Source organism: Neolamprologus multifasciatus, chromosome 14, assembly GCF_963576455.1.
Source record: "Neolamprologus multifasciatus chromosome 14, fNeoMul1.2, whole genome shotgun sequence".
In the NCBI taxonomy this organism is placed as follows: domain Eukaryota; kingdom Metazoa; phylum Chordata; class Actinopteri; order Cichliformes; family Cichlidae; genus Neolamprologus; species Neolamprologus multifasciatus.
The window spans coordinates 23,714,530-23,739,408 of NC_140452.1; the positions used below are offsets into that span (position 1 = coordinate 23,714,530).

The 24,879-nt window shown below is 42.0% G+C and overlaps 3 protein-coding genes across 3 annotated transcripts in view; 1 reads left to right on the forward strand and 2 right to left on the reverse strand.

The window, feature by feature from the left end:
- LOC146504084 (von Willebrand factor A domain-containing protein 5A-like) overlaps nt 1-14,144 on the reverse strand; it is a 34,704-nt gene extending 20,560 nt beyond the window's left edge. The window contains exon 1 of the mRNA XM_085131178.1: nt 14,031-14,144. The gene's annotated coding sequence lies outside the window, so the exon portion shown is untranslated. The remainder of the gene's footprint in view (nt 1-14,030) is intronic.
- On the reverse strand, nt 3,994-16,720 carry LOC146504085 (von Willebrand factor A domain-containing protein 5A-like). The gene is made up of 14 exons (XM_085131195.1): nt 16,632-16,720; nt 14,393-14,440; nt 14,031-14,233; nt 13,713-13,935; nt 8,745-8,929; nt 8,547-8,661; nt 8,281-8,411; nt 8,099-8,187; nt 7,869-8,013; nt 7,017-7,096; nt 6,809-6,923; nt 6,520-6,678; nt 6,346-6,449; nt 3,994-5,513 (listed from the first exon to the last, which is right to left on the reverse strand). Exons 2-14 carry the CDS (start codon nt 14,433-14,435, stop codon nt 5,234-5,236), a joined length of 1,872 nt encoding a protein of 623 aa, XP_084987321.1. The 5' UTR covers nt 14,436-14,440; nt 16,632-16,720; the 3' UTR covers nt 3,994-5,233.
- A 2,592-nt stretch (nt 16,721-19,312) lies between these two features.
- LOC146504086 (uncharacterized) lies at nt 19,313-21,079 on the forward strand. Its single transcript, XM_085184740.1, has one exon. It carries the CDS (start codon nt 19,715-19,717, stop codon nt 20,720-20,722), a length of 1,008 nt encoding a protein of 335 aa, XP_085040866.1. The 5' UTR covers nt 19,313-19,714; the 3' UTR covers nt 20,723-21,079.
- Nucleotides 21,080-24,879: the final 3,800 nt, after the last annotated feature.

Genomic DNA, 24,879 nt, shown 5'->3' on the forward strand with positions numbered 1-24,879 from the left:
GTATTCACTGAGCACGCTGTCAGTTGGGGCCATCTTCGTGATGTATTCTTGGATGTTCGTTGTCTCATCCTGGATTGTGGTGCTGACACTCACCAGTCCCCGGCCCCCTTCCTTCCGCTTAGCGTACAGCCTCAGGGTGCTGGACTTGGGGTGAAACCCTCCATGCATGGTAAGGAGCTTTCTTGTCTTTATGTCAGTGGCTTCTATCTCCTCCTTTGGCCAGCCTATTACCCCAGCAGGGTACCTGATCACGGGCAGGGCGTACGTGTTGATGGCCCGGATCTTGTTCTTACCGTTCAACTGACTCCTCAGGACTTGCCTGACCCTCTGCAGGTACTTGGTGGTTGCAGCTTTCCTAGCGGCCTCTTCATGGTTCCCATTCGCCTGCGGGATCCCCAGGTACTTGTAACTGTCCTCTATGTCTGCAATGTTGCCTTCTGGTAGTTCAATCCCCTCAGTTCTGACTACCTTCCCTCTCTTTGTTACCATCCGACTACACTTCTCCAGCCCGAACGACATTCCAATGTCATTGCTGTATAGCCTGGTAGTGTGGATCAGTGAATCGATGTCTCGTTCACTCTTGGCATACAGCTTGATGTCATCCATGTACAGGAGGTGGCTGACAACTGCTCCGTTCCGTAGTCGGTATCCGTAGCCAGTCTTGTTAATGATCTCACTGAGGGGGTTCAGGCCTATGCAGAACAGCAGTGGGGACAGAGCATCTCCCTGGTAGATCCCGCACTTGATGGTGACTTGTGCTATGGGCTTGGAGTTGGCCTCTAGTGTTGTACGCCACATCCCCATTGAGTTCCTGATGAAGGCTCTTAGGGTCCCATTGATCTTGTACAATTCTAGGCATTCCAGTATCCAGCTGTGGGGCATTGAGTCATAGGCCTTCTTGTAATCAATCCAGGCAGTGCACAGGTTGGTCAGTCTGGTCTTGCAGTCTCGGCTGACTGTTCTGTCTACCAGTAGCTGGTGTTTTGCGCCTCTGGTATTCTTGCCAATTCCTTTCTGTGTCCCGCTCATGTATTGACCCATGTGCCTGTTCATCTTAGCCGATATGATGCCTGACAGGAGCTTCCATGTAGTACTGAGGCAGGTTATTGGTCGGTAGTTCGAGGGGACTGGTCCCTTCTTGGGGTCCTTGGGGATCAGGACCGTCCGACCTTCGGTTAGCCATTCCAGGTGTCCCTCGTTAACTAGCAGCTGGTTCATTTGTGCTGCCAGACGCTCGTGGAGTGCAGTCAGCTTCTTTAGCCAGTAGGCGTGAACCATGTCGGGCCCTGGTGCTGTCCAACTCTTCATACTAGAGACCCTTTCTTGGATGTCTGCCACTGTGATGGTTACTGGACCCTGTTCAGGGAGGTTGCTATGGTCTGCCCTCAGATCCACTAGCCACTGAGCATTTCCGTTATGGGTTGCGTCCTCCTCCCATATGCTCTTCCAGTATTGCTCCGTCTCCAGCCTTGGTGGTGCTGTTCTCTTATTATTGTTCCCTTGCCACTGAGAGTACACCTTTGCTGGTTCTGTGGAGAACAGCTGGTTTATTCTCCTGCCTTCTATCTCTCTGGTGTACCTCCTCAAGCGGCTGGCCAAGGCTGTGAGTCTTTGCTTGGCAGTTTCCAAGGCCTCAGGTATGGACAGCTTGCTGTATTTCTTATGCACCTTCTTTGTCGCACCTTTCTGCAACTCCGTTAGTTGCCTAACCTCCCTCCGTGCTACTTTGATCTTGCCCTCTAGCCTACTTCTCCATGGAGGGTACTGCCCCTTGTGGCTGTTCAACTTGTAGCCAAGCATCTCACTGATCACTGCTGCGGTATTGTAGATCAGCTTGTTAGTGTCGGTAATCGTGGTTGTAGGTATTTTCCGTAGTGCTGCATTAACATCCTCTAGCAGACCTTCTGAGGTCTGATATTTTCATTCATTCATACATACATACATACATACATACACACATACACACATACACACATACACACACACACACACACACACACACGATAGTGTAACATGATTACGTATGAGTAAAACAGAAAATAAATATTATACAGTAAATTTACAGTAAGGCACTTTTTGCTCCTTTTTTGTGGTACTATCACTTCTTCCCATGTAAAGTTTTGCAGTGCAGTGTTATGGTGAGACGAGTCTGATGTAGCAACAACAATGAAGAATGTATTGGGTGCCCTGATATTTTGTAAATAATGGAAACTCAAAGCTTTATTTGTCTACTTTTAACCAACATTACCTTCGTAAACAAACATATGTGAAGCAACATAATGCTTGGCAGGCATCTTATGAGAGTTCCAAAAGACAGGTAGTTTCTTCTTCATGTGAGGAAATAGCCCTTTTTTGCTGTGAGACTTTGTTGGTTCATAGCAATGAGCTGCTGAGAGATTAGAGAGACCGCAACTCAGTAAAGCTCAAGTCATTATTATAAAAAACACACACATTACAGTCCAACTGGGTGATCTGGTAATTCATTACTTTCATATGACTAACACTGAGGTTAAGTTTATTCCTTCCTGATAAATAGAAATCCACATCCATCCAGTGCAGTGATGGTCATCTAAACAAAGTAAAGCTGCTCCAATTCCACTGGCCGTGGAAGCCCTGACTAAACAAATGCGCAACAAGTGCAATGGTATCTCTCTTAAATGTAGGACAATGAAAACTCTTCAACTGCTATATGTCAGGAACTGGGTCATATGTTTTTTGTTGCTTTAGACAGCAGCCTACCCAAATAGCAAGCAGGTCTGGCCCAGATCTGGTATCAAGCCAGCACTTCTGACTGACTGGTGTCATGGCAGCTATAAAAGAATTAGTCCATTCTCTGAACAGAGTTTTGTCATGTTACTTTTGCGCTATTATGTTCCGGCACATGTTGTTATTACATGGCTTGATTAAAGTACACATAAGGCTGACTTAAGGCACAGGACCACCAGTGTGTCTGCAACTGGCCTTGTTCTGGCCCATGTGTGGGCCATCTCTGGCAAACCAGATCTGGACCACCAAAGGGCCGTCATTCTTTGCGGTATGTGGGCCATGTGTAAGCACATTGTGTGGGCCAGATCCAGGCCATATCAATTTTGCTAAGTTGGTATGCTTATAATTACAAAACACAAAATATTTTAAAAAACAAACATTTTTCCTTACCTAATCCCTTGAATGCTGAGAATGCAAAAAGAAAGAAAGGTGAAAACACATTAGTAAAAAGAATTTTCAAACCTTTTGGCTTTTAAGTTTCATACATGACTCACCATAAACAATTGGCTGTATTGGTCTCCAATCAGCTTGCTAGCTACTGCATTCCCGAAACACTGTCCAAGGTGTAGCCCAACCCATTTCAGTTAGTATGTTTAATTATTTTATTTTAAAAAATATTATCTTTTAAGACCATTGTTGGTTTTAATCTAGTTTAAACCAAACCAGTCCACTGGATTTAGCTACATTTTGGACAGCGTTTTTGGAATACAGTAGCTAGCGAGCCAACCAGAATTTTTGCATCCAAGTCTGTGATTGGTTGGTTTTGTGGCACATTTACAACAGTGCACAGAAAGAGTTGAGCGTGCAGGAAGCAGAGGTGTTAAGAGCGAGAGCGTCACACTGAGAGCAGGTCGGAAGATGTCTGTGAGCACAAAGAGCAGAGATCTGAGCAGGAGAAAATGCCAACAACTGAGCGAGAGGGGCTGTTATTGTGTGTGTATATGGATATTAGCAAACACTGAAATACATTTAGCAGCAATTAATTTTGTTCTCTCAAATTAAGCTTTTCTTCATTCAAAATAATTTTCTCCTGAAAATGCAACATTTGTACTTGCAAAAATAATTTACATACACTCAGAACAGAGGCACAAAAATAATGCCATAGATTTTATAACTAAAATAACATAACAAACATACATAACTCCTACATAACTCTTACACACCAAAAGTTGCTGGCTGACAATATTATAACAAAAACAGGAAACAGAAGAAATCAAAGTGGACCAATTATATATTTACAAATAAACAAGCCGCCCAATTAACATTTAACCTCCTAGGATCTGGCGTCTACATATGTGGACATCACATTTTGAGTTATTTAGACCAAAATACTAAATTTTGCTCTACAAGGGCCTGATATCCACTTACGAGGACATTATACTGCTACTGTTCTATCGAAATTTTAAATGAATATCCTCATAGGTGGTTCTCATTTTTCTTAGAAACAAAAATTAGGTAAAAAAAATAAAAATAAAAATAAAATTCTGGTAATTCTTTGTTTTTACATTCATCGGGTCCCAATCCGCCCAAATATCAAAGAGAAATTAAAAATGCATGCCGTGGAAGAGTTTGGGTCTTAGGGGGTTAAAGGGGTGTTACTGGCTGATTGGTTAAGCCACAACCCACATAAGCTGTGGACTGAACCACAGCCTATTTGGCCAGAATAAAGGGCGGGGGCCTTATGTCCAAAAGCAGTTCATAGTCAAAACTACACAGAAAAATGCAAACAAATGCAAATGTTATTATTTTTCTTTAATTTAATTGGTATGTATTCCAGCCAATCTAGTGTCTTAGGTGGATGAGTGGGATTTGGTGGGGAGCTCTCTGTGCGAGAGAGGAGCTACAGCTGTGAAGTGGACATTTGAGTTCGTAAGCAAGTAACACACTGTTACTTTTATGGTTGACGACCAGTTACCTAATGAATGGAGCTGTTGTAACTTACCAAGAGTTATTTGTAAGTAGGCTAGTCAAAACTCTGGTTAAGTGTTGCCAGGTAAAACGGCCTGCTATCCCCACCTGCAATTAGCCGCTAGCATTTCGGCTAGCAGTTTTCGTTTTTTGTGTGTTTTTTTGCTTAGCTCATACTGTGCTCTATAGTCATGTGTTTAGCTATTGCTGGCTTTGGTGAGACGGCCTGATTTTGATAAAGATGCGAGACAAACAATCCCTTCTGCTGGTGTGAGTTGTGGATTTTCACCACAATGAACAGTGCTCGAGACTCTGGATCACTGTTCACCACAGGTGGACTTTGGATCACTTCAAAAATAAAAAAAAAAGAAAAGAAAAGAAAAGAAAAAAAGAAAAAAGGAATGAGTTCAACATTTGAGGATTAGTGAAAAAACCTCACATGCATCCCTCTCTCTCATACTGCTGTCTGATCAGTACCTACATTATTTTTACCACCTTGTTGCTAATCATTCTTTTCATTTGGGTCTGACCTTCTCTTAAAACAAACATTTGACTGGTTTTATTCATGCTCAACCATCTTTGCTTCAGAGCTGTGGCTGACTTTTGGGAAAAACTCACAGGGTGTTGGAACATTTCTGCGCACAAGAGGTCCTTGAATCACTTCGCTCTTGTCTTTGTTGACAGCAATGAAGGCGGTGAAAGAACTGCTCACTCCTGTTTGGACACTGAGATGCACCACCTTCTCCTTCACACCTCCACCTTGCTGTCCTCTGTGCTCTCTCTCCTCCATCTCCAGGGAGCGAATCAGAGTTCGAGCACCCAACCTGTGGACTGTTAATCTGCAGATAAGAAGGAACACACCAAGAGATGAGTGACTTAAGTGTTTCTTTGTTTTTTTCCCATTGTATTTTTTAAGGTTATATAGAGTTGGAGTCAAACTCCCCAAAAATCACATCAGATACCATGATTGAAAACAAATGCTCATACCTAGAAGTAATCAAAATCCAAATGACACATGAGCACTTTCTTCAGGTTTTAAACCTGCTGATAGCGCTGTTATTAGAGTTTGTTACAATATTTGTGATTAAGACTAAAAGAATTTATAATTAATATCTCAATGAGCAAATTCCACTGATTTATTCTCACTGATAGTGAGAAAGAAGTCTCTCCTCCTGTGTGAGTGGTTAGTAATTACAGCAAACAAGAGAATGTTATCTTTTTTACTTTATTTAAAAGGTTTGTGGATAAGCTCAGCATGCGGAGTAGAAGTTATGAAGAGATTCAGAAGTGATTGAATGCAATAGGATATTAACCCCCTCAGGCTCAAATTAAACGTTTTGTTGCTAATGCACAACCAAGTCCTGCAGTGGTACTTCTGAGTAAAAAGAACTCATAAAATATGTATGTGGGGTAATCAGGTTGTTAGTTTTTAACTGTTGCAAATCGGCAACGCCTGCCTTGAGAGGGTTAATTACTCATGTCTACTCTTAGTCACCAAGATTATGCAATAAGAAGTAAATGTCAGTGGTTAACCTATTTAAATACTTTATTTCAGATGTGAACACAACATATTTCAGTTCATATTCATTATAATCTACTGCAATTTTCAACCCATTATATCTAAAATCATGAACCAAAGAAGAGTACTGGGTTTCTTAAACTCTGCTTTACCCAGTGTCCTCTGCAGGTCTGAGTCTGAAGTGCAGCTGGTTCTCAGAGGGATGACCTGCCAGGCTGTACTTCACCGTCACACAGCCCTCTGCTGCCTCTGAGCACTGACACAGAATCACAGGGTTAGAAGTCATGAAATATCTAAACAAAAACATGAGAGGCTGCTGCTCCTACCTGTCCAGTGAGCTGGGCATAAATCAGTGACCTCTGACCCTGGAAAAGTGCTGTGATTGGTGCAGAGAGGTCAGTGACAGACACTTCCTTTGGTACATCCCATGTGACTGAGATGTCGACCACAGTCGGCTGCAGAGCAAATCGCAGCGACTGCATCGCCTGAAAAATAATGAAAACCTCTCCAAATATACACAAACAGTTGGGACATTTTACTCACTTCAGGTCTGATCTCAAATATGTATCTGCTGCTGCTGCTTAACTTGTTTTCTTTTTGTGTTTAATGTCTTACTTTTGGTTGCATCTTGTCAGTCCCTGTGATGAACTGAGCGTGACCACCTCCTTCTTTTGCCATCCCATTGATGAGAGCAGAGCTGGCCCCTTCCCCAATCCCAAAAGAAAAACACCTGCAATATAGCAGTTTTCTTTGAGTACATAGAGGACATGTTGGATATTCTGGGAATTGTGTAGAAAACATATTTGTGTTTTTGTGGTTTCACCTGTGAGAATCTGAGTTCTTCTTCACCAGATCTATCACTTCTTTGGTGTTTCTCACCTCTCCATCAGTAAAGACAAACAGCTAGACAGGAGAGTTAGCACATAAGGACAAAACATCAGACCCAGAAACACACAGTTTGCTCTGAGAGCTGAGTTAGGATTCAGAAACACAAATGTTTTTGTGGTAGTGTGCAACGAACAATGTACAGTTAGTATGAACTTCAAACTAAAGAACAAAGGTGTTACATGAACAACGATTATATTCACAGGTTTAAAATATGTGATATATTAAAAGTTAGATTGTACACTAATGCCAATGCTGAGAAACATTTGTAGAGCGTGTGTGGTCCAAGTTTTGTCCAATGTTTTTATGAAATTGAATCTGCTTTATGTAGATACATCCCTATAAAGCATCTTCATGGTGATATAAAAAAAGCTAAAATATCCTTAATCATTATATTTTAGGATGAAGTTATTCTAAGGCTAAAGCAAGGCAAGCAGAAAGTAAGATTAAGTTCAAAGGAAATTTCCAAGAGACTAATGCAAAGCAGTTTGTGTGTGTGTGTGTGTGTGTGTGTGTGTGTGTGTGTGTGTGTGTGTGTGTGTGTGTGTGTGTATACGGGTTCTTACTATCTTGGTGGGGACCAAAGTCTGAAATTTACTGTACTGGTGGGGACCAAAATCCAGGTCCCCACGTTGTTGAAGGCATTTTTCACACTTAAATTGGGATTTTGTGTTTTAGGGTTACAATTGGTTAATGGTTAAGTTTAGGGTAAGTGGCTAGGGTAAGCATTATGTTATTGGGATGTCCCCATGAAGACAGCAAACCAGAAGAGCGTGTGAGTGTGTGTTACCTGTCGAGGGTGATTGGGAATGCAGGGCTGGTTGTAAATATGTTTGAGGGGCTCCAGGATCTCTGTTTCTCCAAGATTGGCCTCCATCTGCTCAACTGTATTTAGAGCCTCCTCCATGGTCTGCTGGCTGTACTCCACACTCTTACTGCCATCACACAGACACCAATACAAACATGCATGTATTTCATGTCAAGGACAAAAGGACCTTTGTTGGGCTGGGAGAGACTCACGGGAAGATGTGTTCATATCTGGACCCAAAACTGTATATGTTGAAACAACAGCCTTTTGGTAAGCTCTTCAACAGGAGCAGCAGAGTATCCTTAAGGGAACATGGATAAGATGGTGAGGCCACTGTGTGAGAGGAACAACATGAAACTTTTTATGAGTTTATGACTAAATATATTATGAATACCCTGGCACTGCGGATGCGAGTATTACTCATACTTCCAGATCGATCCATTAAGAACACAAACTCTCCACATGACGATGTCACAGACTGGGGGTACAGACTCACCATCACCACTGGATCACCCATCAGAGAGCCTGAAAAAAACCAGAGAAAAAAAAATGGGAGAAATTGTTTTTTGTTTATGCCAACAAATTGAACTTCGAAGCAGCAGTATATAAGCAATTTTTTTTTACATTTTCAAACCAACTACTCCTATCATTTCCACTCACCCGGCTCAGCAGAGGCCTGTCCTGCCTCCACCACAGCAGTAGGCTGGTTAGCATCTTTGTAATAAATCAGCAGTTCAACATCTCTGTCAAACTTGTGTCCTGCAGCCAGCTTGACCTGCACACCACAAACACATCCATATTTAGTTCTCAGTAATAAGTAACAACCACACACAGCAGAAACAGCAGCACTCTACCTACCGTGGCCTGGGTTTGATCAGTCTTGAGGTACTGGAGAGGGTCCAGGGAACAGTTGGACTCTACTTTAGAGATTGGACGAGGAGAGGACACTCGGGCAGAGAAAGACAGACTGTAGGGCACTAACCCCATACTCGAAAGACCCCCTATGAGAAAGTTCCTTGGCAACAGTGAGCAGGAAAAGCTCCCTATTTACAGGAAGAAACGTCCAGCAGAAGCAGGTTGAGGGAGGGCCAGCCATTTGCCAAGACCGGTTGAAGGTGAGAGGAGTAAAACAGGACAAAGACATGCCGTAGAAGAGAACTTAAATTAAATGCAGAGGTATGTGTAAACGTGTAGTGAGTGAAAAAACACTCAGTGAAGAAAAACACTCAATGCTTCATGGGAACCTTGACCTATTGCAGTGTAACTAAGGCAGTGGTTCCCAAACTTTTTTTTGCTAGGCCCCCCTTTGTTTTACAAGAGAAATGTTCGCGCCCCCCCGCACAAACACATCCTCCAACCACACACACCCATATTTTGCTCCATTGCAGTTTATTTCACATCTCAAACATTTAGTAAACAATTAAGCAAATACAAGTAATCTGCAATAAATGACAGGTAGTAAGAAAGTAACTACTAACTCTTTTACGCTACGTCCGCACCTACACGGGTATTTTTGAAAACGCAGCTGTTTTGTCCACGTAAACTGTGTTTTTGAATCACTGATAACTGAGATTTTTTTAAAACTCCTTTTTTTGTGTTCATGTGTGGACGAGGAATACAGAGTTTGTCACGCAACGCCAAAGGTATGTGCCTTTCTTCACGTCACGCTGTGCGCCACGTTATTGTTTACATGAGAGGAATTGCAGAATGGCAGACAGACACAAAATACTGTTAATCTGACTATCTGCAGGTATTACACGCTTACATACACACACGCAGTTACTGTTCCTCTATTTACAAAGGCAGAGGTGTCACGGTGTAATTATTTTACGTGTAGTTGTTTTTTTTCCCTGTGTAATAATATTCAACATTGCTATCAATACATTTTTCAAAAAATGCCTCTCTGTGCAAAATGGGTTTAAAAACATAAACAACTGTGGGATACTGTTTGTCCCTGATTTGAACCAGGGGAACAAATCGTGGCAGGATCAGCCTGATGTTATTTGTATCCCACTGTAACTTTACTGTATACAGAGCTAAAATCTCCAAAACGTCAGGAGTAGTTCGTCATTACAACAAGTGTTTGTGAACTAAAATGAAGAATGTGGGATACCGTTTGTCAGTGATTTGAACAGCCCAGTGCTGCTCCCAACAAAGGGAAATCCAATTCTGCTGAGGACACCTACCTCGGCACTTGTGCAGGTGAAACCAAAGGGCAGATATGCTTCACCATATTTTATAGTCTTTGGCTTAGAATGAAGTTGGTTTGGAAACATATTCAGCGATGCTTCATCTCCTGCTTTGCGTTTCTGTAGACGCCCCGTGCTAGCAGTGTCCAAGCGTTTTGGGTTTTTTCCCCCTTTTCATACCGCGCCCCCCCTGCCATGGCTCTGCACCCTCCCTAGGGGGCGGGCCCCACACTTTGGGAAGGTCTGAACTAAGGGAAGTTTCAGGGTCACCTGATCCAGTCCTAACAATGTGCTTTAGCAAAAAGGAAAGTTTTAAGCCTAATCTTAAAGCTAGTAATAGTGTCTGTGTCCTGAATCCAAACTGGAAGCTGGTTCTATAGAAGAGAGGCCTGACAACTGAAGGCTCTCCCTCCCATTCTGCTATTATATACTCTAGCATCCACAAGTAAACCCGCAGTCTTAGAGCAAATTGCTTTAATGGGGTGATATGGTACTATAAGCAGGGCTTTAGACTAACTTTTTGCCATGGGCTTACCGGTATGCCTAACTTTAAAAAGTTAGGCGCACACAAATTTTATAATAATTTCTATAATATAATGTGTTTTTCTGGATACACTGTGCTTTTTCAGCATTCAAAGATTGATGACACCGTGTCAGAGCACTGGCTATGAATTTCAGAAGGATCAGGCCTTAACTTAACAGAAAAGTTAGCAATAGTTCTTTTCCTATTACAGCTACATCCACTTCTGTTGTGCCTAGGCTGCTCACTAGGGCTGGGTATCATCACTGATTTCTATAATCCATTCAATTCCGGTTTTCAAAGTCCCGATTCGATTCAACTTCGCCTCAGACATAAATATCATAAATATCATCATAAATATTATAATTCTGATCATTTATCAGTACTGACTTCATCAGAATAGTGAACATCACAGCAGATGCCTTTGTGTGAAAGTAACTGAGAATAAAACACAGAAAAACATGAAGGAGATTTTCCTGGTCTGGCTTTTTATAGCAGACAACCTTAAAAATATTCTACAATGTTCTGCATATAAAGTTTCAATTTCTTCAGTATTGAACAACAGAAAAAAATAGGCTTTCTTGTCCGAGGTCATTTAAGTGAAAAAAAGAAAAAGAAAAAAAAAAGACAGCGCTGTAAACAATGGTAGACTGGTGGGTAAAAAGCGAATGAATAATACAGAAAACAGAGATTGGAGACGGGAAACTGTTCTTGAAGTACAGAGAGAGATAGAGAGAGAGAGCTGTGCATAAAGTGTGATTTTAATAGTCGTGGAAGCAAAACAGCAAAATTCATGACGACATTGATCAAATGTGAAGCGCAGTTTGCTGCTTCTTTTGCTGCTGGCTTGGTGAATTTTGGTTGGAGAGAGATAAAACCTGCAGCTCAGAATCAGCGCAAAAAGACGTAATCACAGCGTGGACCGGACGCATTAGAATCGCTAAGCTCCGACAGTGTGTCCGTCTACAGGCCGTTGGGTGAGAAAGCCGAGAAAGACAAAGTTGATTCTGATGCGTCGGGTCCGCTCTGTGTTTATGTCTTTGTGTGGAATCCGTGTACCTGCTCTCATTTGCTGTTTGGTTGTTGTTGAAATGGTTTTGTGAGCTTTAATCTGAGAATCGGGCGTTTCTGGCAAAACACAGTTATATTTAAAAGTCGATTCAGGATTTAATGAATTGATATCGCTTTATTCAAGCTACTCACCTCCCACTTCCACCTGTACTTTCAACTGGACCACGGCCAATCAGAGAGGTCCCGCCCCTTACTATCTCTGATTGGTTTAGTCCACGATAGGGGCATAATGTGTGTCTGTTGTTGACCACAGGGAAGGTTGCAGATTTTTTTTTTTTTTTGCTACCCGAACAGTTGTTCGCACAGGTGCAACCAAATATTTTTTTTTTTTTTAGTCGCACCACTGAAAAATAAGGTCAATAAAATAAGATGGGGCCTGATTATTCAACACCTTGTATGTGAGGAGCAGGAATTTGAATTCCGTTCTGGACTGAACAACGAAGCCAATATGAGAGAAATATGCTCTCTCCAGTCCCTGTCAGTACTCTCGCTGCAGCATTTTATATCAGTTGAAGTCTTTTCAGGGAGTTTTTAGGACATCCTGATGTTAATGAATTACAGTAGTCCAGCCTAGAAGTAATAAATGCATGAACTAATTTTTCAGTGTCACTCTGAGACAAGATGTTTCTAATTTGGGATATAGTGCACAAATGGAAGAAAGCAGTCCTACACATTTGTTTCATTTTTGAGGTAAAAGGAAGGCTGTCCTGTAATTAGTTAAGACTGCTGGGTCTAGAGACGGCTTTTAAAGTAACAGTTGAACTACTGCCAGTCTGAAGACCTGTGGTAGATAGCCGCTTGATAGAAATAGGTTGATCATATTTAAGAATGAAATATTAATTATTGGCAGAGTTTCTTTGAACAGTCTTGTAGGAATGGGGTCTATGAGACATGTTGATCATTTGGAGGAAGTAATGAAGTAATTACTGAAGTTAACTCAGAAAGATCAATTGAAGAAAAAGATTAAATAAATACCAATGGTACTGAAAGTAACTCTACACATTGTTAAGTCAGTGAGATGATTATGAGTATTTTTTTCCTCTAGTAGTTAAAATTGTATTTGTGAAGACATTCATGAATTCATTACTATTTAACGTTAAAGGAATGGTTGGCTCAGCAGAGATCTGACTTTTTGTCAGCTTGACTACAGTGCTAAGATAAGATAAGATAACCTTTATTAGTCCGACTCGTGGGAAATTTGTTTTGTTACAGCAGAAAGTGGACAGTGCAAAGTTACATAGTAAAGATAAATGGAATAGTAAAAATTAGAAAAACACTGGAAAAGGATAAGAATAAGATACTGTACACAATTGTACACAATATAATAGAATAAAATGAATAAAATGCTGCAGAGAAACCTAGGGTTGCTCTTATTTCCTTCAATCAGTGATGAATAGTAACCTTCTAGCTTTACTGAAGGCTTTTTTATAAAGCAAAAAAATATTTTTAAGCTAACTGATCTTCTAAATTAGTGAAACACTGTTTCCTTTCTAGCTTACTTTATCTGTTTTAAGGTGCACCTTTTCAAGTTATACCAGGGAGTCAAGTACTTCTGATTTGAGATGTTCTCTTTCAGAGGAGCCACCGTAACCCCTGTGTATAAATTCTGGCTAGAAATGACACAAAGAGCAAAGAAACTGCAGTTAAAGTAATGGTGGAAGGGTAATCAAATAATTTTGTATGTTTGAAAGACAGAATAAATGCAGAATGAGAGAGAAAGAATGACATAGCCTAACACAGCACAGATACTCCATAACCCCAAAGTCTATCCGCTAATCATGTTATAGATTCTGGACTTGAAAATAAAGTGTTGAGAAAGACAGTTGCTTTCAATGTTTATGTTTCTATGTTACGCTTAATTCTTTTCAAGTTTATCTTTTATGTGTACATAACAAATTCCAAAATATTTTATTTATGGAGGAAGAGAGACGGAGAGAGAGAAAGAGGTTGGAAATTCCTCCACCACCATAGTTGCAGTTATGAAACCTTTTTCTATGCAGAGGTGTGAGTTTGAGGCTTTCTGTTAGTGTCAACTTTTTATCCTACCCCGAGGCTGGTATCGAGGGTTGAGCACAGCAGGCAGACAGAACCTCAGACCATCATCAGCCTGCACAGACAGCTCAGTCACATACTCCAACCTGATGGAGGCGCTCTCTCTTGGAGGCAGACTGCCCACACTCAGAGAGACTATATCTGGACTCTGATCACTCTCCTCCAATAGGAAGGCCTGCTGACCGGAGCTCAGAGCATCATCATAATCCTCACGAGCCTGAAGGACAAGTGACACATGTCAGTGACATTCACTGTGTTTAAAAGTAAGATTAAAAATAACAATAATCAGGTTATATTTTCTCTCCAGCTCACCTTCTGTTTCTCCTTCACCTCAGCTACAATCTGTGTCTGTCCGATCTTAGCACTGAAATGACAGACAGCAGCATCTCCAGGCAGAGGGAAGACAAAAACAGCCTCTAATGGTTTGTTCTCCTTATTCTTATAGTTCAGAGTGGAGACCACTGTAGCCACATGGTCCCTCACCTCCAGCTCCACCTCAATGCTCTTCAGAGGAACTGACAGACAAGCATAATTCCAGCAGTCACACTTCATAGTAGCATTTATTTTTTAAAGTCAAAATTAGATTGTTCTCCTGCCGAGTAAAATGTCCATGTAACTCTACTAATTTTTGATGATAAAGAGAAAATTCATTTTAATGTTTATCAGATTTTTACCTGGCTCCTTCTGGGCAGTTAGCAGGCCACATGATGTCATCATTGTACCTGTATAAGAGACAAACACCACAGACAGAATCTCGCAATGAAACATTTAAGTTTACATAGTATATTATATTTCATTTATCAGCTTTTTTTGGAGTCTGTCTCTTCTGCACAGAATCAAAGCAAACTTTCACATCAACAAACAGAAAAGGTTTTTCCTACCAGCTCAGAAAATGGTTTGTTTGAGAGAAATGAGTTTGCGACATCCTTAATGTGGTTGAAAGAAGCGTCACGAGGTTCATTGATTAGATTAGATTAGATAAAAATTAATAAACCCTCCGGTGGGTTCCGCCAGGAAATTCAGTGTTCCCGGTACTCATTAGTCTGTTCAGATCTGAGGATATCTGAGGATAAGTGTCACAGCAAAACAAACTAACAACTCTGTGATTCTGTAATACAGTGGTCCCGACCTTTTTTGCGTCACAGACCGGTTTAATGTCAGACAATATTTTTACGGACTGGCCTTTAAGGTGTCGCGGATAAATACAACAAAATAAAATGATACGACCAAGACAAAAACTGTGATATTTTTTAAATATTTGTAAATATAATAATAAACGTGAATTCACTGTATAATTGTGTAACTGTTTATCTGTCTTTGTTTCAGTGTAATCTATCAGAATAGGAAAAAAAGCAATGTGACTTGCAGTGTAAATTATTTATTTCATTTTATGCAGGTTAAATGTCACATCTGTTCTGCGAAGCTTCCTTACACAAACAAAAGCGCTACTTGGCGGAGAGAAACATTCCAAGATCAGAGGATCCTTTAACGTACTGGGGGAATAGGAAGACATCTTATTCGAACCTTTTCCACCTGGCTTTACAGTTTTTGTATACCCCAGCTTCATCTGTGCCCTGTGAGCGTGTGTTTTCCAAAGCTGGGGAAATGGTGTCAAAAAAAAGACTGAATGCAAAAACATTGGATAAACTTATTTTTCTGAATAGAAATTTATAATAAGCTCTGAGTCAATTATATTTAAATGTGTAATATTACATTCACAATACTTTCACTCACAATATATTTTAAAGATGTCTACAATATTTGAAATGTAAAAGATATAAAATGATTCCATGGAAAGTACAATACCCTACAGTGTATACAAGTATGACTAGGTCATTGAATCAGTGTCTGTTGTGAGTGTCAAGTAAGTTGCCTGCAATGATATTTAAGGTCCAGCAGGTGTCAGTATGGAGCAAAACAGCAACACTATGTCAACCCATCACTAATGTATATGTATACCACCCCCCCCTCCCCCCCAACAGCCCTTTTGAATGTCTCCCTAATTCTGAGGTCTCAAGGTTGGCAAGTATGTGCTAGGCTTTGGCCCACATCAGTCACCAGGCGAGACTGACAGTATAGATGTAAAACAAATATGCCAGCAGTTTATCTCAGTTAACGAGAGGAGAAGGCATGTGTTTGGCTCCTTCACATAGTGGACATTGAGTTGTTGTGTGGGGGCACTAGTAGTCCATGTCTGTTGCTGTAACAGTAGTTTATGTTTAGAAAAAAAGAAAATCCCAGCTCACTGATTTGATGGGGGCAATAGTGCCTAAAATGTGGCTTAATTTTGCTGAGAGATCTTTTACTTTGTGGAAATCTTAGATGAGTAGTTTTATGGACAAAAACCACCAGGTCATTCAGTGTTCCCTTAGTGCTAATGTATAAGAGATGTTGGTGTACTATAACTGAAGTAATGTTGTTAAGTCCTTAAAGTCATATTCTTTTATTGTCATGACTGTATTTGAAGCTATTTTTATTTTTGTATGATATTTGATTTATATGGAATATGGCTGAAGTAAACTAAAGTCTAAAATACTTAGTAATTTGCTTAATAGTAATTTAACATATATAATTCACATATAAAACTATGAATTGTAATTTTAAATGGTTTAAAAGCATGTAGAATAGCATATGTAGGCAAGTATATTTCTCTTTTTTTTTCAAGAAGCAAAGACAAAAAGGAAAGGAAAAAAAAAAGAAACAGGGCAGAGTTCGGTGGTTGAATCATCAGTCCCCACCAATGCCAAAACCAAATCTACGCCCTTGATACCACCAGACCTGAAATTAAAACACTTTCCAGACGCTAATTAAAAGAGCAAGATTCACTGCAACTATGCTGCTCTAGTAGCTTAACAAAACAATATGGCTAAAGTCAGGCCACTTGTGGCGTGAGAGGTGCCATCCATTACTCACCCTTGACGTCCTCACTGCAACGTGCTTTATACTTGTATCCCTGTGTTTAGATTTTAAAAAATTCCTGCCACGGCGGAGATGTTCGAAACCGCAACGCTTGTTTTGCGGTTAGGCGTGGTCAAGGAAAACGGAGATTTAATTACTTATGTCAAATTTGTGCGCCGTTTTTGACGTCACGCTGTGCGCCACGTTATTTTTTACATGAGATGAAGTTCTACTTCCCCACATGCGGATATAGGCAAAATAGTGTTGCTTTTAATCTTACTACCTGCAGTTTTTACACGCTTACATATACACACGCAGTTACACACACTGTCCCTCTATTTAGAAAGACAAAGGTGTCAGGGTAAACTTTCGTCATGGCTTCTATATTCAGCACAGATGCTCTCAAAACCCAAATCCCCACGTCGGTTTTGAATACATTTCTCTTTTTAAATGAAATTCATGTATGCTGTATGCATTTTGTTCATTCCTAAGTTGTGAGTCTACACCAGCCAAAATACTGTCTTTAGTTATTAACATTTGAAATGGTGAAGGCACTTAAAAAGTAACACAAAATTAGCTGTTTTTTTCCAGAAAACCCCCAAAGCTTTTCAGAAGTACCTAACAAACCTGTTTCCGCTTTCCCTCCCAGGCTTCTAGACTTCTGAGTCGCCAACATTTCTACACGGTTAGGATTTGGCATGTTCTTGGCAGCGTTTGACTTTGTTTTTTGGGTTTACATGTGGACGGAGGTGATTTTAGCTAGAGTTCTCTTTTTGGGGAGAATTAACGTATCTCTTTTGAAACAAAATATCCCGTTGCATTTGAATTGAAAGTGTATTATGTTCAGCTGATGCTGAATACAAATGTAATTGAAATAGAATTACCTAAAGTAAATGAAACATTAAGTAAATATATGTTTAAATATGTGACTGAATGTTCAAATGTGGTGGAATTAGCTGTTTTCACAATAACTGAAAAGAAGAAAATGCTGTGAAGTAGTTTTCAAGTTTAACTTATAAACTATTAAATGACATACACTAAAGATCAAGCGTTTTAGAAAATCCCAACTTTGTTTTATTTTTATTTTTTTATTGAAAATTCTGCAGTTTATTGTCTCATTGCACTCTGAAATGAAAGCATAGTACAAATAAGCAATTGGAGTTTAAAAAGAAATCATGGAATCAATTTATAGACCAACATGTATTCTAAACTTTTGACTGTTCAAAGTAGCCATCTTTGGCAGATATAACAGCTGAACACACCCATGGCCTTCTTTCTACAATAGAAATCAAAGGTTCTTCAGAAAGTTCTTCCCATATCTGTTGCAGAAGTTACCATAAATGTGTGGCATTGTAGGTACGTTTGCTTTCACTCTTCTGTCCAGTTCATCTCAAAACAACCCAATGTGGTTTAAGTTTGGAGGCTGTGCTGGCCACTCCATGTTTTCAAGCTTACCATCTTGTTCTGTTTTTCCTGAGGTAGTTCTGTCATACCTTGGGCTTGTGTTTTGGGTCTTGCTGTAGGATGAACCCATGACCAAATAGGTACATACCAGAGAGTATTGGATGGGGCTGCAGTGTACTGCAGTAGCCATTTTGGTTCAGGGTGCCTCTCACTCTGTACAAGTCACCAACCCTGGATCCAGTAAAACAACCCCAGACATCACACTTCGTCCTCCATGTTTGACAGTTGACACCACACACTGTGGAACCATCCTTTCGCCTAGTCAACGGCGTACAAAGATCCTGCGTGATAAACTGAAGATTTCACATTTTGATTGACCAGTCCATAAAACCATCTTCCTGTCTTCAGTGTCAATGTTTTATGGCCCAGGCAAGCCCCTTTGTCTTATTCTGACATCTAACCAGTGGTTTTCTTGCTGCAACTCGTCCTGTCAAACCTGCAACTTGAAGTCTTCTCTTCAGAGTTGAGACTGAAACTTAATATGCTTACTATGACCACTATTAAGCTGTGATCCCGTGAGCCACTTATCATGGAAGCTGTCAACTCTCAGAAACTTGTCCTCTGATTCAGTTATGGCTTTGGGTCTGTCAGACCTCTTCCTGTATGAGTTTAACCCAGTTTCTGAGTGCCCTTTGATGGTGAAGGAAACTGTACTCACTGACACCTTGACTTTCTTTGCAACTTCTTTGTAGGAAAGACCTACATTTTTAAGTGGTATGATGGTCCGTCTCTCTTCCATTGTTAGTTAATAATAATAATAATAATAATAATAATAATAATAATAATACATTTTATTTATAGGTGCCTTTAAGACCCTCAAGGTCACCTTACAATAAAACAAGAACAATCGCAGCAAGAAAATATAATAAACATGGAAAAGTTCCCCTTTTCACACCATTTTTTGCAGCAACACACTACTTTCTACAGCACAATACCATTCTACTGATGCACACAAGATTATGGCACCACAGTGTGTTGCAAGACTGCTTTTGTGCAGTCAAAGGGGGTTGTAAGTAATCCCGAAAAGTTGGACCACCTGTAACAATGAGTAGCACCAACTTTCAAGGCTTGATCAACCTCCATTGCTGCAGAACAGCGTTAAATTCTTAACCCATTTTGTGTTCCCTGAAAAAGACTTTTTTGTACAATTCTGAAATCTAGATTAATTTTCAGTTCTTTTTCTAACTTCGCTCGGTGTTTCACTACGGGAATCACTCCAATGACACCATGCCGAGCCGTGCTCAGGGCTCCGCCCCTTCATTCTAACACGGCTGACCAGCCCCTCCTAACTCATTCTCGCTTTCTTCCCGTGAGAAACCTGGTTTTAGCTAGCGAGGTAACCGACGTTGTGTAACTCGGGCTAACGCATTACGACGAGCTATTTTTTCAGTGTCCGGCTAGCATTAACTTGTTAGCAGGCCACAAACCATATTAGCATCTCACTAGCATTAGCTTAGTCAACCTAGGGTTTGGTTAGCATTAAGTTGCTAGCGGAGTGCAGCTAACATGTCACAACGAGCTGACTCCCGTGGCGACTAGCTCGGATTTAACCCCCGCTGCTAGTCCTAGCTACGTACGGGCTAACGTGTCGCGACGAGCCTGGTGTAGCCTAGTCTCACCCCTTTCCGCTAACCATGTCTACGGCTCCTACCCCCGCCAAAGGGTCGGAACTGAAAGCCAAAGAGGCTGTATCCCGCCCATGCCCTGCATCATGCGGTGCCACCATCTCGGGCAGGGACCCTCATCCAACGTGCATTGTCTGTATGGGTGCCAAGCATGCTCAGGCTTCACTGGCAGACCCCCAGGGATGCCCACACTGTGCGTCGATGCCAGAGAAAGTCCTGGAAAGGAGGCTGAGGGTAGCAGTAACGAACAGTCAGGACCCCTGCCTGTCGGCTGCTACTGCTATGAGTGATATCCGTCATCCGCGAGCCTCCACAAGCTGGGCAGACATGATGGAAGAAGAGTCCCCGCTCATGCCCCCATTGTTCCATGACCTCCTCGATCAAAATGTGGGCAAGCCGGGTGGCGAAGATGCGGAGGGCGATGCCAACTCCGACCTCCTCAACCTAGAGGACATGGATGAGGAGGATGATGACTCTACCTTCCCTCCTCAGCAGTCCAGGCCACCAAGTGGGGCTGAAGTTGCACCCCCGGAGGACAGCTATTTGTACGAGGTCTGCAAACGGGCTGCTACCAAGCTAGGCATCCCATGGCCAGCTGCCCAGGATACCGAAGGGGCAGAATGCGACCTGTATGATGGCAAGAGGCTCCCACCAGCCCTGCCGCCATCAAAGCAGCTTCTGCCAGCAGTCTCTGCCTGCATGAAAGAAATGAGTCACTACTGGTCAAGCCCTTTTAAAAGCAAGCTTCCGACCAAGGGCTGCTCTAAGCTTGAGATCCAGGGGATGGGTGAACTGGGGCTGACTGAACCCCCAGCAGGGGAGCCTTCAGTGGCATATCACCTTCACCCTAACCGCAGGGCAGTCTCAGCTTCTTCTGGCATTTCTTTGCCCAGCAAGATGGATTGCCTCACGGCATCTATTTATCAAAGGATGTACAATATGCTGCACAGTCAGTATGCTTGCTTAATGCAGTCACACTGCTATCAGCATATCAAGCAGAAATTCTGGAAGACATGAGCCGTCAACTTGACTCGGGTTCCCCAAACCCAGCTCTCTGAGATGAAATCTGCGTGTTTAATGATGTCATTCTTCGCTCCTCCAGGGGAGCAGTCCAAGGGTGTCGCAAGTTATGGGCCTTGCAGTCTCGGGTGAGAGAGCCTTGTGGCTAAACCTGTCAGGCTTAGGTGATGCTCAGAAGGCTGAGGTCATGGATGCAGCTTGTGACCGAACCAAGGGTCTCTTTGGCCCAACCCTGGAGAGAATGAGAGAGACAAGCACCCGCTGAAAGCAGAAGGGAGAAGCATTCTAACTCTGCTTACCCAGAAAACCTAGCCTTCAGCCCCAGCAGGAGCCAAGGGCTGGCTTTGCAGCAGCAGCAGCTCTGGGGGGGGAAGACAGAGTGGGGTCAGAATGCAGAGAGGAGCAGGAGGCCCGCAGGGTGCCCACCAGGCCAAGGTAGAGAGACCTTGGGGCAAGCATTCCTTTGTGGCAGCTGCTGCAAAGAACAAGCCGTCACACCCCGGAGAAGGGAAAAAGAAGCGGTCAGCCTAGCACACCTGCATTGTTCTGTGTCACCCCTCTCTTCTCCCCCAAAGAGAAGGAAGGTGTTAGAAGGGGTAACCAAATCACTCCAAGGTTCAGGATCTCTGGAAGTTTCCAGTTCACCAGGAGGACCCTCTCAGTCTCCTCCTCCAATTCAAGGGGGACAGACTTGTGGATAAATGGCGCAGTGTCACCAAGCACTCCTAAACACTCTGTCAGTGTCACCAAGCACTGTCCAGAGTCACCAGGCACTTCACTGTGTTTTGGAGGTAACAAAAGAAATAAAACGTGCATTTCTGCAGCCAGGCAGTTTACCAAGGGCAGAATGCCCCCCAGTTTCAAAATAAAAGCAAAAGAAAATCACTGCCATTTGTCTTTGTCACCAGCGGGGGGACAGCCTCAACTCCTTCCGGGAGACAGGGGTGACGTCACACTACCGCGTCTTCAGGGGCGCTCTCGCAGCGCGGCTGAAGCGGTGGTGCACATGAGCAGTTCATCCCTGGGTCTTGTCAACCATTTCCCATGGTTGCAGACTACAGTTTGCGGTAAAACCACAGAGATTCAGCGGAGTGTTAACTTCGGTGGCCAGTGGCGACTCACTGAATGTGCTGGAGGACGAAATATCCTCCCTGTTACACAAACAAGCGATCAGAGTGGTTCTGAGCGAAGAAGCTCAGCAGGGCTTTTACTCCCGCTATTTCATCGCAATAGAACATTGCACTGTCTGGATCTCTGTGTGTTAAACAAGCATTTGAGAAAGTACATGTTCAGAATGCTCACACACAAAACCCTATGTAAGTATAATTGTGAGATTATTATACTATCTTATGCCACCTTATACTTCTAATCAAAGAATTGTTGAATCATTATACGGCTATAGGCCACATTATGCCTTGGATTAAAGATTGTGAAATCATTACACTGTTTTATGATGCATTATACTGCTGATTTATGAGAAATACTGTTTTCAGAGAATCATGGCCTTATTTGTCTGATTAGAAAGAACAGAACATACAGCACATGAAGCTAAGGTCATAACTTAGGCTCACTGAGAAAGAAAGAATGTGAATGTTTAGGTTTTAGGACTTTGGAGGGGGGCTGAAGCTATAAGAATGTGAGAAACGGTCAGACACTTTGAGATCTGGCGGACACCCTCCTGTCCACATCTCCCATCCGGACGTTTATGCTCAAATTGCTGTATGGAATAATGAGAATTGTATGGAATAAAGAGATTGTTGATTGAGCATTTGTACACCAAATGTTGTTCTTCCTTCAGCCCAAAGATCAAAGAATTGGGGTATTTAACACGCTCAATTCACACAGGTGATTGGCTTGTTACAATCGACCTCTCAGAAACATATTTTCACATTGCCATTTATCCTCCACACACAGGAAATATCTCAGGTTTGCTTATCAGAGCGCAGCGTACGAGTTTCAAACTTTTCCATTCGGACTATCCTTAGCCCAGAGGGTGTTCAGCAAATGTGTGGAAGCAGTGCTGTCTCCGTTAAGGAACAGCGGCATCAGAATATTCTCTTACATAGATGACTATCTAATATGCTCACGATCGCACGAGCAGGCAATCAAAGACTCCGAGGTGGTAGTGAATCACCTTATGGAGCTTGGCTGTCACTTGGTGTTCGCTCGCTCGCTCTGTGGTATAGTATCGCTTCCTGTTCCTGCTCAAACACAGTGGTGTTTCTGAGTAGCTTATTTGCTTAGCAGTTTAATTAACAACTTTTAAATACATTCTTTTTTCACAGTATAATCTTCACGTGCTTCATCCGAAGCACACTTTCTGTGTACTCACTACCTAATTTATAGTATTCACTCACTGTCTCTGTACTGTTTCGCTAGCTTAGCTCGTAGCCGACCCGTTAGCACCATGGCTACTTCACCTGTCCCTTCTGCACTTTCTTGCTCATTGTGTCAGATGTTTAGTTACTCCTCGGCCTCCTTTAGCAGTAATGATATCTGTAACAAATGTAGCATATTTGCAGCTCTGGCCAGGATTACTGAATTGGAGACTCGGCTTTGCACCCTGCTCTCACCCTTAGCTAGCCAGGCCCCTGTAGCTGGTGCAGCCGAAGATAGCGCAGGCCCCGCTAGCTGTTCCCCGGCAGACCCCAAGCAGCTGGGGAAAGGCTGGGTAACGGTGAGGAGGAAGCGTAGTCCTAAACAGAAGCCCCAGGTACACCACCAACCCGTTCATGTGTCTAACCGTTTTTCCCCACTCGGTGACACACCCGCCGGGGGTCAAACTCTGGTAATTGGTGATTCTGTTCTCAGACATGTGAAGCTAGAGACACCGGCAACCATAGTCAATTGTCTTCCAGGGGCCAGAGCAGGCGACATTGAAGGAAATTTAAAACTGCTGGCTAAGGGTAAACGTAAATTCAATAAAATCATAATTCACGTCGGCAGTAATGACACCCGGTTATGCCAATCGGAGGTCACTAAAATCAATATTGAATCGGTGTGTAACTTTGCCAAAACAATGTCGGACTCTGTAGTTTTCTCTGGTCCCCTCCCCAATCAGACCAGGAGTGACATGTTTAGCCGCATGTTCTCCTTAAATTGCTGGCTGTCTGAGTGGTGTCCCAGAAACGATGTGGGCTTCATAGATAATTGGCAAACCTTCTGGAGGAAACCTGGTCTTGTTAGGAGAGATGGCATCCATCCCACTTTGGATGGAGCAGCTCTCATTTCTAGAAATATCGACAAATTTATTAAACCCCTCAAAACATGACTATCCAGAGTTGGGACCAGGAAGCAGAGTTGCAGTCTTACACGCCTCTCTGCAGCTTCTCTCCTCCTGCTACCCCCCCAAAAACCCATCTCCATAGAGACTGTGTCTGCTTCCAAAAAGACAAAAAACAAACTAAAAACCAGCAACAAACAACTTAAACAATCACAAAGAAAGAACAATACAGTATCCACATCTGAACCAAAGAGTAAAACAGTGAAATGTGGATTATTAAATATTAGGTCTCTCTCCTCCAAGTCTCTGTTAGTACATGACTTAATAATTGATCAACAAATTGATTTACTCTGCCTTACAGAAATCTGGTTGCAGCAGGATGATTATGTTAGTTTAAATGAATCAACACCCCCGAGTCATTCTAACTACCAGAAATCTCGAAGCACAGGTCGAGGGGGCGGTGTGGCAGCAATTTTTCACACCAGTCTATTAATTAATGAAAGACCAAGACAGACTTTTAATTCATTTGAAAGCCTGATGCTTAGCATTGTCCACCCCAGCTGTGAAACTCAGAAACCAGTCTTACTTGTTATCATCTATCGTCCACCTGGGCCTTACACAGAGTTTCTGTCTGATTTCTCAGACTTTATATCTAATTTAGTTCTGAGCTCAGATAAAATAATTATTGTGGGTGATTTTAACATCCATGTAGATGCTAAAAATGACAGCCTCAACATGGCATTTAATCTGTTGTTAGACTCAATTGGTTTCTCTCAAAATGTAAAAGAACCCACCCACCACTTTAATCACACTCTAGATCTTGTTTTAACATATGGCATAGAAACTGAACATTTAACAGTGTTTCCTGAAAACCCTCTCCTGTCTGATCATTTCTTGATAACATTTACATTTACAATAATTGATTACGCAG